Consider the following 13,821-nt stretch of genomic DNA (forward strand, 5'->3'; position numbering starts at 1 on the left):
AGATGACAGGTGGCAACATCTTCCAGGCAAGTGCATGGACCATCTTGGACATTTAGTTCAAATAAAACATTACATGCCCCAAACCCTGGTCAGCCTCTGACTATAACCATGTAGGCAGAAGCCAAGTAGGATTATCACTGATGAGCCCCATTGACCCACTGTGAAAGTTTTCAGACTCAAAATAGACTTCTTTTTTATTAGACCAAATCAATGAATAAATAATACCAGAAGGTTATAAAAGAGGGATCTGGTGTACACATGCCTAGTGATGAGAGCTGTCCTGATTACTTTCTTTGGTGGTGACAAATCACTATTACCAAGGCAACCTGTAGAAGAAGAAAGAGTTCATTGGCTTACACTTTCAGAAGGTGAGTCCATGACCTTCACATCAGGGAGCATGGCAGGCAGGCAGGCATGGCGCTGAGGCGGGAGCTGAGAGCTTACATGTTGAGACAGCAACCGTGCAACCATGAGGCAGAGAAGAACTAACTGGGAATGTTATATGGGCTTTGAAACTTCAGTGACGCACCACCCACAACAAGGTCACCACCTCCTAACCCTTCCCAAACAGTTCCAGCAGCTAAAGACTAAATATTCAAACATATGAACCTAGGGGGCCATTGTCGTTCAAACTACCACAGGAACTATTTACAAAAGACTTCCAGGACCACGCTCTTGCACAAAAGAAACTGAGAGTGCAGGAGGGAATATTCCTGAAGGCTGGGGAGATGGCTCAGCACGTGAAAGCATGTGCGGCTCTTGTGAGGACTTCATGTTGGTTCCCAGAGCCCATGCAGGGTTCTCAACCACCAGTAACTCCAGCTTCGCAGACCTGACATCCTCTTTTGGCATCCTTGCACAATTGCACTCACGTGCACATACCTTGTCAAACGTGCACACAGACCTATGCATACAAAAGTTAAAATAAATCTTAAAAAAATATTACTCCTGCAAGGACAGCTGCCCAGCAACTTCCTATCACGGACCTAAGACTCTTGCTATTGATCCAGAGATCCAGAGATCAACTTTTATTTCAAACATCTTAAGTAATCCTCCTCAATTTTGACCTTAAGGGTGTCCCTTGGCCACAATGTCCTTGAACAAAATTATGGGTTACACATACAACCTGCTGCATCATTGCACCGTCCATAAACTTAATCCTTGGACGCCCGTTTGTGTGTTGAGATTGACACACCATGAGAGATAATACCACACTGGTGTTTTAAGCCACAGAGATTTGCTTGTTGTTGAGAGGCAGTAGACAGTGGCCAACTGAAAGCCAGCTTGACCTGGTGCTAAAGGCTGGTGCAACATGGCTTAGCAGGCTCACAAGTACAAGCCTTTTTGCCTCCATCTGTAAAAACAGTATAACCACCTGTATTTGTTTTCTTTACTGTTACAGGTTGCTGCCACAAACTAATAATAATAATACAAGTATCATCATCATGTAGTTCTAGATGTCAAGAAGTCTGATGTGGGTCTCATTGAGCCAAGTTCCATTCTAGAGGCTGCTGAGAAAACTGGTTTTCAGATGCCTAGACACATTGGCTTATGGCCCCTCTTCAAAATTCAGTGGTATTCAGTTGGGTCTTGTCTGCTTCCCTCTTCACTTTAGCAGACTCCTGTGATCACATAACCTATGATAATCCATATGAAGATGAGCGGATTTTGCCATATAACTACGTATGGTTTTACTGGACTAAGATATGGGTGTCTCTGGGCATAAGGGGAGCCTCAATCTTCCTGCAATACCCTCCTACCTCTTTCTTTTAAGCCACAGTGATGCCAGAGAAATAAATGTCATTTTCTTCATTCTACAAACATGTCATATGTGACAAACTGTGTCGGGGATACGTTTGTAAGCATATCTATTAGGTGCCTGATATTATATTCCAGTAGGGGAGACAATGAGTTGATCCATGGCTTGATGGACTGGTAAGATTGGTGTATCCATAGCTTTAGAGTAAAATCTAATTGATGGGTTCTAGATGCTATTAGAAGGATAATACTGGCTGGTTGTTGTCAGCTACAAAGTGAACTAAAACAGCTGACTGGAGCCAGGCGTGGTATTATGCACTTTTAATCCTGGCACTCAGGAAGCAGAAGCAGGCTGATCTCTGTCAGTTTGAGGCCAGCCCTGTCTACAGAATGAGTTCCAGGACAGCCAGGGCTACACAGAGAAACCCTGTCTTGAGAACACACTCCTCCACACACCAAAAAAAAAAAAAAAAAAAAAAAAAGAGAGAGAGAGACAGAGATGACTAGATAGACAACTATTTTATACTGAATGACCAAGAATGTGTTTTGGGTAAGGTGACATTTAGACTGGGAAGATCTGAGGGCTCCTAAATCAAAAAGTAAAGTCTGAAGAACTCAAAGCCAGCATCCTACAGTAGAAGCTGTGGGGCTATGTAGCCTTCTACCCAGCCCCAATGTACATGGCCTATAAAGAAACATGTATAACTTATTTTGTACATATGGTGTTTTGTAGGCATGTATGACTGTGCACTATATTCCTGCGTGGTCCCCAACCAGAGCAGGGTGTCAGATCTCCTGGAACTATAGTTACAGACAGTTATAAGCCACTAAGTGGGTTCTGGGAATTGAACCCCAGTCCTCTAGAAGAGCAGCCAGTGTTCTTAACTGCTAAGCCATCCCTGCAGACCCAGAAGTATGTGAAACTTAAGAAAAAAATAATAATTACTAGCTCCAAGATACCAAAAGAAAGCCTCAAAAGTGAAGTGGATAAATATTTAATTGACACATTTCTACTTCATTGATTGTTAAATGTAATATCATAAAATATTCATTACATTTGTAAATGACTTGGAGTTTTCGTTTTTTTAACCTCCTGAAAATTCCCAAGTAAATACACAGTGTTCTAAGAAATCAATCATGTATAAATTAGATGACGTTCACTGCAGCCAAATAATTATAAAAATAAAACATTCGCTTAGAGTAGTTGGGCCAGTCAGGGCAGCCGGGGCCGCTGTTAGAGGGTTATATAGACTAGAAGTGTAGGGTATTTAAATAGGTTGGATGAGATATGACGTAAGGCTTCCAGAAGCCTCAGGTTTTAGGGTCTACAGATGTCACCCTGGGGCCCGTGGCAGCTGATTCCATGCTGAAGAGAGCCTGTCGCCCACACTGGGCTGACTCTACATGTAGCACAAATGGAGGAAGTCTGCTTACAACTAAAGCTGTGCTCTTACTCCAGTTACCTCCTCAGAAATGACTCAGCTGTGTACTCTCCCTCCTTAGTGACAGGGAGGCACAAGAGAGCACAAAAGCCATCTCCCAGAAGTTGGTATCAGCAGTCCCTTGAGATGCAAAAGCAAAATGAAGTCCAAAGCACCTTTGGTCATGTGAGCTGCTGCAGCTAGCTTCCTCCTCCTCCCTGCTTATTTCCTGGGAGTCTTCTCCAGTATTAATGGGAACAGCTCTAGACTATGACAGGTGCTAGAATTTTTTATCTAGGGACTGTGCTAATGAACAGCAGCAAAAACCTCTAGTTTTCATTACTATCACAAAGTACGCGAGGTAAGCTAATTTATAAGGAACTGAGGTTTATTCTGCTCAGTTGTTGCAAAAGGAGGTCAAATCTCATAGAGTGGGCTCTGGAAGGGGACCACCGGCTGCGCCGTATCACAACGCCTTGGTGGTGTGCACCTCCACCCGCATGCTGCTCCCTCTCATAATCTTTCCGGGCTACGAGCTGCTGCCAACCATGGGCTCCACCCTAGTGATCAGGCTCCACCCTGATCACTTCCCAAAGGATGCACTCTAAATACTTCGGTCGCACTACTTCTCTGCCCTTGCTACCACTTTGGAGATTAAACTCTTGGGTGGTTTTGGAGAAACAAACCTACCCAGGCAACAGCTCTGGGACGAGCTGGACATGGATTTCTGGCAACTTCCACCAGCTGAGGCTATTACAGAAAGAACGTGGCTGCTGTCCTAGCCGGGAGAATGTGAACTTGCACATGAAAAAAAAAATCACTGCAAAGCCAAATCCTGGGGAAGCAGAGTAAACTGTGGAGGATCAGGCCAAGGAGTGAGCCCCAGGGAGTGCTAACCAGGAAAGCCATCCCAAGGGCAGCCTGGACTCTTTCTTTTTTTTTTTTTAAAGGATTTCTATAGGTGTGTGTGTGTGTGTCTGCATGCGGGTGTCTGTGGAGGCAGGAGTTACGGGTGGTTGTAACGTGCCTGATGTGCGAACTAGGGTTCTCTGGAAGAACAGCCAGCGCTCTTAACGCCTGAGCCACCTCTGAAGCAGCTGACATATTCTGAAGTCTTATCATTTGTATGTTTGTTGTATCAGTAACCTTGTAGTATCATTAAGAAGTAACTCACATTTTCTTATTTATATTCTCTCTGAAGATACTTGTCGATGTCTATGTAAATTTGACTATATTAACATTTATCACATTACTGTTAATCAGCATTCTATGATAGACAGTTTATATGTTGTAATGTATTATAGTATTTTTATTATAATTTCTTAATTTTTATTTTATTCTATGTGTACGAGTGTTTTGCCAACATGTAGGTCTGGATATTATTATTTTTAATAGCAGCATATTTTTCCAGCTGATGAATTTACCAGATCCCTATCTAGCCACCTCCTGCTGGTCATTGCACCTACAGGTTGTATGACTTCTCTGGCTATTTATAGTAACATCATCATCTATGTCAAGGAAGGGCCTAGATTTTTTCCCTTCCTTATAATTTCCCATATGTGATAAAAAAAAAAAAAAAAGAGAGGCACGAACTGTGTTTCAGAAGGATCTGTTCATGTCAGCAGTGTACAAGGCTAGAACACGTTACCGTTTGGGGCATTGTACCTTTGTGAAGAGACTGGTTACACATTGTGCTAGTACAAAGGTTAAAATAAAAGCAACAGCAGCATGAACTATACAGTATGCTACTGTGCAGACGAATGTTCAAGCCAGTCACACTTTCTGGATGCATGAAAAGGCTGTGAGCTGCTAAGTAAATGTCAGAGACCTTTGTTCCGAGGGGCAGAACTGAAGTGTAGAGGTGGAACAAGACACTTTTTATCAGCTACTCTTTTAGGGAGCATTTGAATTTTTGTTTGTTTGTTTGTTGTTTGGTTTTTCCAGACAGGGTTTCTCTGTGTAGCTTTGGCTGTCCTGGACTCTCTTTGTAGACCAGGCTGGCCTCAAAATCAGAGATGCACCTGCCTCTGCCTCCCTGAGTGCTGGGACTACAGGCGTGCATGATAAATTATTTTCATTGTATTGTAATTTAATATTAATCAGAATAAAACATGCTGACCCATCTGAAGACACAGCCACCAGCATGAGTTTGAATCTTTGCATTGTCATTGTGGTATGGTCCTGGATTAGCTTCTTGCTCTTTCTAGGTTATAGTTTCTTAATATAAAAGAAGAAGTAGTAGAAGAAGAAGAACAACAACAACAACAACAACAAGGTGCAGCTGGTAATGTGGGTTTGGTGGTTTGAATAAGAATGGCCCCCACAGGCCCATATATCTGAGTGTTTGGTCCTCAGCTGACGGGCTGTTTAGGAAGGAATAGTGTAGCCTTACTAGAGCAGATGGGTCTTGTGGGAGGAGGCATGTCTCTGGAGGTGGGCTCTGAGGTTTCAAAAGTCATGTTCTTACTCTCTGCTGCCCGTGGATGGGAATGTGAGCTGCCGCTCCAGCATCCTGTCTGCCTGCTGCCATGCTCTCCACCATCATGGTCATGGACTCACTCTCTGAAACTGTAAGCAAGCCCCCAATTAATTGCTTTATTTTATAAACTGCCTTGTTCATGGTTTCTTTTCACAGCAACAGGACAGTAACTTAGACATTAGTCTTTAAAGTTTCAAATCTGCTAGCACCATGATTAAATACAAAGTATTTTATATTGTGAGCCAGACAGCATCCTGCATTCTTCAGGTCCAACATGACCCACAGCAAACTATTTTTGATTCTTTATTATTTATCATCAACGAGTGGATTAAGAATGCCTGTCATCTTGCTGGATCAGGTCCTTGCTCCTTGGGTCTCATGTTCAGTCATTCCCCAGATGAATTGCAAGAATGACATTGCTTTTGAAGAGCCATTAATGGAGATTATCTGTAGTGAGTTATTGATTTTTATGCAAAACAAGACATACTAAAATCTTAATTCTATAAAGACCCAGCAAATCAACAATTAAGGACCAGAGTTCCAAAGAACACTCTAAGCCCTTCTCCCTCTGTACAGATGACCACAGCCCAGATCTCATACTCTGTTTGGAATATTGACATCACTTCCTCCTGCCAGGAGCACTCGACTGCATTCTTCATGACCTCGTTCAACAGCCAGCATGAAGGGAGTCTCTCCATTCTGACAAAAAGAAAAGGAATTAGAATTAATTTCCCCTTGGCTAGGATAAAAATACTTTGAGAAACAGCATGTTTCTGATATCTTTTATGTGTGATTCTTTTTGTAGCTGTTAGCATTACCTGGCCTGTATGTACCAACAGATATTGCCAAGACCATACACTGATACAGTCAACTCACATGAAAATTCCAGAAGGGCAGGGTTCATGTTGTCCTCATTTTATGGACAAGAAAACCGAACAGCTGGTGACCAAACCTTTCATAATCTGCCTGTTGCAGCCTACTCAGCCCAGCTATCCTCATCCCTGTCCTCCTGACCAGGTCAGTCCCAGGACACACCATGTCTTTTACACACATGTGCACGGTACACACACACCCCAGAAAAACAAAAACCACCACCGCCACCAACAACAACAGCCAACTCTCTCCTTCAAAGCCCATTGGAGTGGCAAAACGAGATAACATATCCCCTCCTGTGTGAAGGCTTTGGTTTCTGAAATAGATTTTCATAGCACAGTGTATAGTTAGCTGTAATAGCATGTAGTCCAATACTGTATGATTTCCCCATGTCTTTCTTGTCCTATGATGTAAAACTACATACTTAATCTAAAAACAAATGACGTTTTCTTCTTCTTCTTCTTCTTTTTTTTTTTTTTGATTGAAAAGATGTTTTTATTCATGCAATGTATTCTGACTGAGAGGACCTGACTAACTTCATTTTGAGACTTGATTCAAAGCCAGGTGAAAATCCTTTCCCCTTTCCTGCTTGATGCTTCCTGAAAAAAAAAAAAAAAAAAAAAAAACCAAAACAAACCAAAAGTAAACAAAAAAATCCACAGGCAAAGGGTGGCCAATCATCACCTGCCCTGACATCTGGCCTGGGGCTATACGAAGCGACTGTTCCTTTCCTAGGGTCAGAACCAATCAGGAACATACAAGTACCCCCACTAAGAACCTATCCAATCCTGGTAAGGACTATAACTTCACCTGGAAATTCTAGCTGACTTTAAAGGGAGCCATCTTGTAAGGTGGCTGACCCGCACGCAGTATTCTCGCTATTGAGAAACAGAAACACTCTTGCCAATTGCCTCTGTGGGTGGTGGTCTCCACGCCACAATTTAGGACTTCGCACTGACCACAGGTTCTTGTCCCTCAACTCCTCCCAGATCTTTCCCATTTCCCAACTCACCTAACCCTTTCTTTCTCTGCCTCTCTTTTTTTAGAAAACAAACAGGCAGACAAAAAACAAAAAGCATAAAAAAAAATAAATAAACACACACATAAAACCCATAAAGCCACAGAATCCATGAAACCATAATATACAAAAACCAGTCAGACAAAAATAAAATATACAAACAAAACCATATGAGACAAAAAAAAATCTATAAAAATACAAAAATTGAGGTCATCTTGTGGCCATCTACTGCTGAGCCTATCCTCAAGTGTGGTTTGTATATCCAGAGAGCGCCCACCGGAGACAACTAGTTTTTCCTTTGCAAGGAGGTGTCAATTGGAGACCGTTCCTTAGAATTGGAAGGCTGCGTCCACTTCCCCTCTCAGTGCTGGGACCTCATCTGTGTTGAACCTGTGCAGGCCCTCCGTGGCCACGGTCTCTGTTGTGTCTGGAAGGCAGAGCTTGGGGATCATCCCTCTGCTCTTACAAATGGCTTTTGAGTAAATTAACAAATGCCCTGCTGGCGGGCACTTGAAAATATCAGTGTTTTATTTTATGCCAGTGGCTTGCCTTTGATTTCCTGTCCTTTTCTAGAAAGCACCTCCAGCCCTGACCTTTAAGTCCCTGAAATGCACAGGTCTGCATACCTCATTGGTCTTGTTTACTTCCGGCCACTGAGTTAACAGTACCTGCACCACTGGGCTGTGACCATGCATGGCAGCCAGATGCAGGGCGGTGTTTCCCTCCTGCAACAAAGATGCATTCCAGGTGAAAGTGTCGCTGCCGAGGAACCTGCCCTCACAGCACCGGTGGCTTCTGGGAGCCTTTTCTTTGGTTAAAGCTACAGTGCAGAAGCCAGGCATGGTGGTACAAGCCTAATCCTAGCACTTGGTGAGCCAGAGGTAGGCAGATCGCTGAGAGCTGGAGAGCAGCCTGGTCTACAGTGCAGAATATAGACATTATCCAGTTTTAACTAAGGTTTAACTAAGTTTTTTAATTTTAAATTAAAAGCCTAGGCTATTTGAATCAGTAGGGAGAAAAATTGTTCTTGCTTGAATTTGGTACCAATTCTCTAGTAAAAAAAAAAAAAAAAAAAAAAAAAGGACTTAGCCTATGTTAGGGTACACTGATAAAACTAACCTGAGCAGTAATCTTAGACCTATAACATCTGGGAGTCTACCCTAAGAAAGCTATCAAAGATGTCCACATGGCTGGCCACCTTGTGTGTTTTCCCCTAGTAGTTAATGAGGAACCAAGTCCACAGCAGTCCTCAAGGAAGGATAGGAGAGGCTTGGAGTTTATCAAGAGTGGGTCCTCCTTTAGGAAGGCTGCATCACAAGCCAATCTGAGGCCAAGTTCATCAAGCTTCTTACTTAGAAGAGTCACACTCAACATGAAGGAGAAAAATCCATGAAGTGAACTAATTTCAAAACATTTATGGAGTAAAAACAACCAAGCATAGCCAGGAAGAGTGGATCACGCCTTAATCTCAGCACTCGGGAGGCAGAGGCAGGTGGATCTCTGTGAGTCAAGGTCAGTCTGGTCTCCACATTAAGCTCCAGGACAGCCAGGGCCAGATGAAGCACCGTTCTCAACATGTGGGCCGCACAACACATCTCCTGCTTATCAGATCTTTACATTATGACTCACAACAGTGGCAAAATTATAGTTAGGAAGTAGCAACAAAATAATTTTATAGTTGGGGGTCACCACGCCATGAGGAACTGTATTAAAGGGTCAAAGTGTTAAGAAGGTTGAAAGCCACAGACAGAAAGAGACCTTATCTCAAAAGCAACAAAACCCACCCCCCAATCATGACAATCTACAGCGGACAGAGTTCAACTGCAATCTGCACGTCAACTGTTATCTCCACACCAACTGTTACTCCTCTTTGTCCTCAGTTAAAAAGAAAAAAGAAAAAAAAAAAAAAAAGACTATAAGCCCAACTCACCTTGTCTTTTTCTGAAGTATGCAGATTAAGGAAGATAAGCTTTTCAATCATCTCAACATGGCCCCTCTCAGCTGCCAAAAGAAATGGTTTTCTTCCTCTCTGAAAATCAATCACAAATTCTGCCTTTATTACACATTTAGCGACACTTGGGATAACTGACAAGGAATGGTAGCATTTTAAAGGTGATGGTTATATAATTATGTCCTTCTCATGGGAAGGGAATGATAATTTCTCTGATCCCAGGCCAGGCCCAGTTGCAGGCTGTCATCAGAACTGGGAGAACCCATATCAACATTGAATCAGTTTCATGGTGACAAGGGAAGTGTTCAGAAGAGATCCTCTGGAGCATCAGAAGAGCACTATGCCACAGTCTAATGATCAGATGCCATTTCAAATGTGGCAAGGATTCCTGAACAGATCAGCACTTCTTCCACTCAGCTAGTGACTGAGAAATTAGCTTAAGCCAGGTCCTGAAGCATCTCACTGCATCTCACTGATAAAAACACACGACACAGAAAAGTTTAGAGTTTAACACACATGAAGCTCATACAACATTTGCTCAGCTGAATTTTATTTTATTTTTAAAGATACAGTTATTTTTATTTAATGTGTATATGTAAACCTGAGCATATATATGTGCCAGAAGAGGGTATTGGGAACCCTGGAACTAGAGGTGAAAGCAGTTGTAAGCCTCTGTGTTGGTGCTAAGAACTGAACCCAGGTTCTCTGCAAAAGCAGCAAGTGTTCTTGACCACTGAGCCATTTCTCCAGCCCCTACGCCATCAAATTTGAGGCCACTTTTACTGGCTGTTATATTTCTAAGAACTAATCAGGAAAACTCTTGAGTGTGGGCCTATTTGAAAGGATAGAAAGGAAAAGTGGAGCAGAGACATCCAGAAACTCCAGTGACGAGGGATGTTTATAGCTGATTCTTCAAATATAGACTGTTTGAATAATAGTGATTTCTCCACGGTTTCCTGTTGATAATGGAGACTGCATTTGCAGTAGCCAAAATGTCAAGAAAAGTGAAAGATGCACAGAAAACTTAATTTTGTCAACTTGAGCTATTTTTGAAAAAAACGGAAAAGGAAACCGGATGACAAAACATTCAAAGATGAAATTTCTTCAACTAAAAAGAAGGAAACAGCTCGGCTTAGTGCATTAACTGAGAGTTTAGCAAGACGCCTTTAATGTAAAGTGAGTAGAAGATTCTATATATGTTCTGAATTTGTCATCTAATTGCTAGCTAACGACATTTAATGAAGAGATCATGGCTGCTGTTTGCTTATAAGGGAGGAAAAAGGAAGAGAAGCAGGCTAAAATAGTCCAGTGCTTAAAACAAAATGAAAGGAATCTGCTGAGATCAGCCCCACAGAGATTGTGTCCATAAATGCCAGACAATGGAGAAACAAACTAGCAACAAAACACTCATATAATTAATTGTTCTTAGGCCAAAGATAATGTCAATGAGACTTACATCTCCAGCCCTTCAAAGCTTGAAGAGATAATTGCCCTCTTTACTCTCAGGAAATCACCAAAGAGTAAAGGACAGAACAGGTTGGTTGGAGCCTGTCTACTGCGGGCCTGGCCCAGAGTTTCATACATGTCCCAACCAGGAAGTCTCTACCAGAAAGAATTTTATCCTCAGGCCCAAGATTTCCTTTAAAGTGGTCATTCTCAACCCATGAGGAGTCATGACCCTTTTGGCAAACCTCTATCTCCAAAGATATTTACAATATAATACAATTCATAACAGTAGCAAGATTACAGTTATAAAGTAGCAATGAAATAATTTTATGGTTGGGGGTCACCGCAGCATGAGGAACTGAATTAAGGGGTCACAGCATTAGGAAGGTTGAGAACTGTTGTAAGCTGCTTAATCGGCTTAAACTCTATAGCCCCTCTTTTGAGGCCCACTTTAGTTCTTAGCATAACTGTAGTTCTTCTGTTAACACCTGCTATAGCCTTAGCTATAGAAGCCATTTTGCCTTCATGACTCCATGTTGATCATAGGGTGAAATTATTTTCAAGTTCTCAGGCCTACACGCCTGAGACCAGGATATAATTCAATAGTTTGGTACTTGCTGCTTAGAATAAAACAATAGATGATAAATGTGTGTTCTATTAGAGGTAAGATTGCAACATCCTGCTATATTTCTTATTCCCAGAAAGCTGGAAAACCCCCAAGAGCTCACCTACCCTAAATCCCAGCCAATCAGGGTCAAGTGCTTTGTCTAGCTACCTCGATACAATACAATACACTTGGTCACAAAATCAATTATGTTTAGCTAGTGAAAATGATGTACTGCTGCCCCCCCCCCTCACTTCATACACCTGGTTACCTGGTTACAGTTTTTCATATTAAAAACCTGCATCATAGTCAGGCTCCCAGGTCCAGATTATGTCTTTGTCTGGTCAGTCTTTGTTCAGAGTTCAACATACTTTCATCAGTCTGAGTCTGGTGTCCAATGATCAGTGTGTGGCTCTTCCTGAACCCATAGCAGAACCACTGCTCCAAGAGATCTCCTTAGGTTCCAGGCCTAAAACATCATCATAGGCCACATTGGCACCAGTTGACTTAGACGCAGGAGCCACAGCTCGCTGGCAGTCGTGGCTCTCCACGTTAAGCCATTTACTGCAGTGCTGCCAACAGCTAGGCTTTTCCTGTCTCCTGTCGTGTAGAGTGATCACATAACTCATGGTGGTTCAGAATTGAGCATGTGATTCAAACAGGACCGAACGGAATTGCTTGTGACCCTCATATATGAGCTTTGATAGGAAAGGACTTTTTGTCTTTGGGTCAACATCCGTGAGGATTTTGGAAGCTGCGGACAGACATCTTCTCATCGCTCCGAGATCGTAGCGAGGACTGGAGGCAGTGGAATGGCGGCCAAAGTTGCAGAAAGATACAAAAGCTGGACACACCGTGTCTGAAAGCAGCAAGACAACCTTCAAAGACCTCGCTTATAAGTTAGCACATTTCTCAGCCCAGATTAAGATGAATTTTTGATACTTATAGCAGAAAGAATTCTAGTATATATTTATCAGTTTGGGGGACCATAATTCTAATATATGTATATATTACATGAAAAAAAAATCAACCTGTTGGGGGCTGTTCTGATGTTAGCTCTCAAGGTCGGTTAAACCTATCCTTCTTGATTAAACCTGCCTAAGTCACTATATCTGATCAGTGGATTAAACAGCCTACAGGGCAGGGTAGCATAGGTAGGTGTGACTAAGGCTCCCAGGCTTTGGGTTCAGGAGAATCATGGGAAACAGATGGATGGGAACAGAGGAGAAAGGAGGACACCACAATGGGTTAGTGTGAAGAAAACACCACGTTTTCTTCTGAGAGGAAGAACTCCAATAATGGCGTGAAAAGACCCAGATGAAGAATACATGCAAGTGCCATGGGATTCTGGATGGAAGGTAGACCAGATGAGGAGGATCAAGGCGGATGGCATTGCATGGCATCTGGGAGATGGACGGTGAGGCTATTGAGACCGTGTAGGTGAAATATCTGCCCGGCCCAAGGTAAAGAAGGCAGTTATAAATCTAACAGGTGTTTGTGTCTTACTATTTGTGACAGCGGTTAAATAGTATCGCCATCAAATCTTAGGTCTGATAATAAACATTATATAGCACAACGCTTTTTTTAAAAAAAGTTTACTACAACATCAATCAATCTGGGTTCTTTTTTTTTATTACTATGATACCAAAGGTAGGCCACTTTATAAAGTAAAAAAAAAAAAAAAAAAGTTTATTTTGGCTCAGGGTTCTAGAAGGGAAAAATCTAGGCCCACATCTGGGAAAGGCCTTTTTGCTTGTGGACTCCTGAAACATGGCAAGAGTCACAGGGCAAGAGACAGAGAGAGTGTGTTTCTTCCCCTCATTATAAAGCCATCAGGTTTCAATCATGGAGTTTCCACCCTGATGACCGAATCTAATCCTGATTATTTCCCAGAGGCCCAACCTCCTAACACCATAGTTGATTTAATGTCATTAACACAAAGCTCCTGGGATTAAACTCCTGTAAGAGTCTGAAGCAACTAATCACCTTGAAACCATAGCAAGGACAAACACTCCTCTAGAAGGATTAGTGGTCTGTTCATTTTTAAAATAGCCCATCTCCTTTTGTCTTGGGTTGCTGCAAAGCTTTACAGTTCTGTCTAGCTAAACAAAGTGTCAGAGGATCCACACCCAAAGAAGGCTTAAGACAGGAGAGGTTCCGGGAGACACTGAGTTATCACAGATGAAGTGTCTTGCTTTCCAGCAGAAGAGCTAAGTCTTCGAACTTTGGATGCCCTTTATAGAAATAACCAAGACGGTGGGGGCGGGAGTA

At 42.3% G+C, this 13,821-nt stretch overlaps 1 protein-coding gene across 1 annotated transcript in view; it reads right to left on the reverse strand.

Annotated features, from left to right (window-relative positions):
* Ankdd1b (ankyrin repeat and death domain containing 1B) overlaps positions 1-13,821 on the reverse strand; it is a 53,819-nt gene that overhangs the window by 21,905 nt on the left and 18,093 nt on the right. The window contains exons 6-7 of the mRNA XM_055598400.1: positions 9,480-9,578; positions 8,176-8,274 (exon numbers count right to left, since the gene is read on the reverse strand). Of these exons, the coding sequence (XP_055454375.1) occupies positions 8,176-8,274; positions 9,480-9,578 (198 nt within the window). The remainder of the gene's footprint in view (positions 1-8,175; positions 8,275-9,479; positions 9,579-13,821) is intronic.

The sequence above is a fragment of the Psammomys obesus genome, unplaced genomic scaffold (genome assembly GCF_907164565.1).
Source record: "Psammomys obesus unplaced genomic scaffold, mPsaObe1.curated_primary_1811, whole genome shotgun sequence".
NCBI classification, from domain to species: domain Eukaryota; kingdom Metazoa; phylum Chordata; class Mammalia; order Rodentia; family Muridae; genus Psammomys; species Psammomys obesus.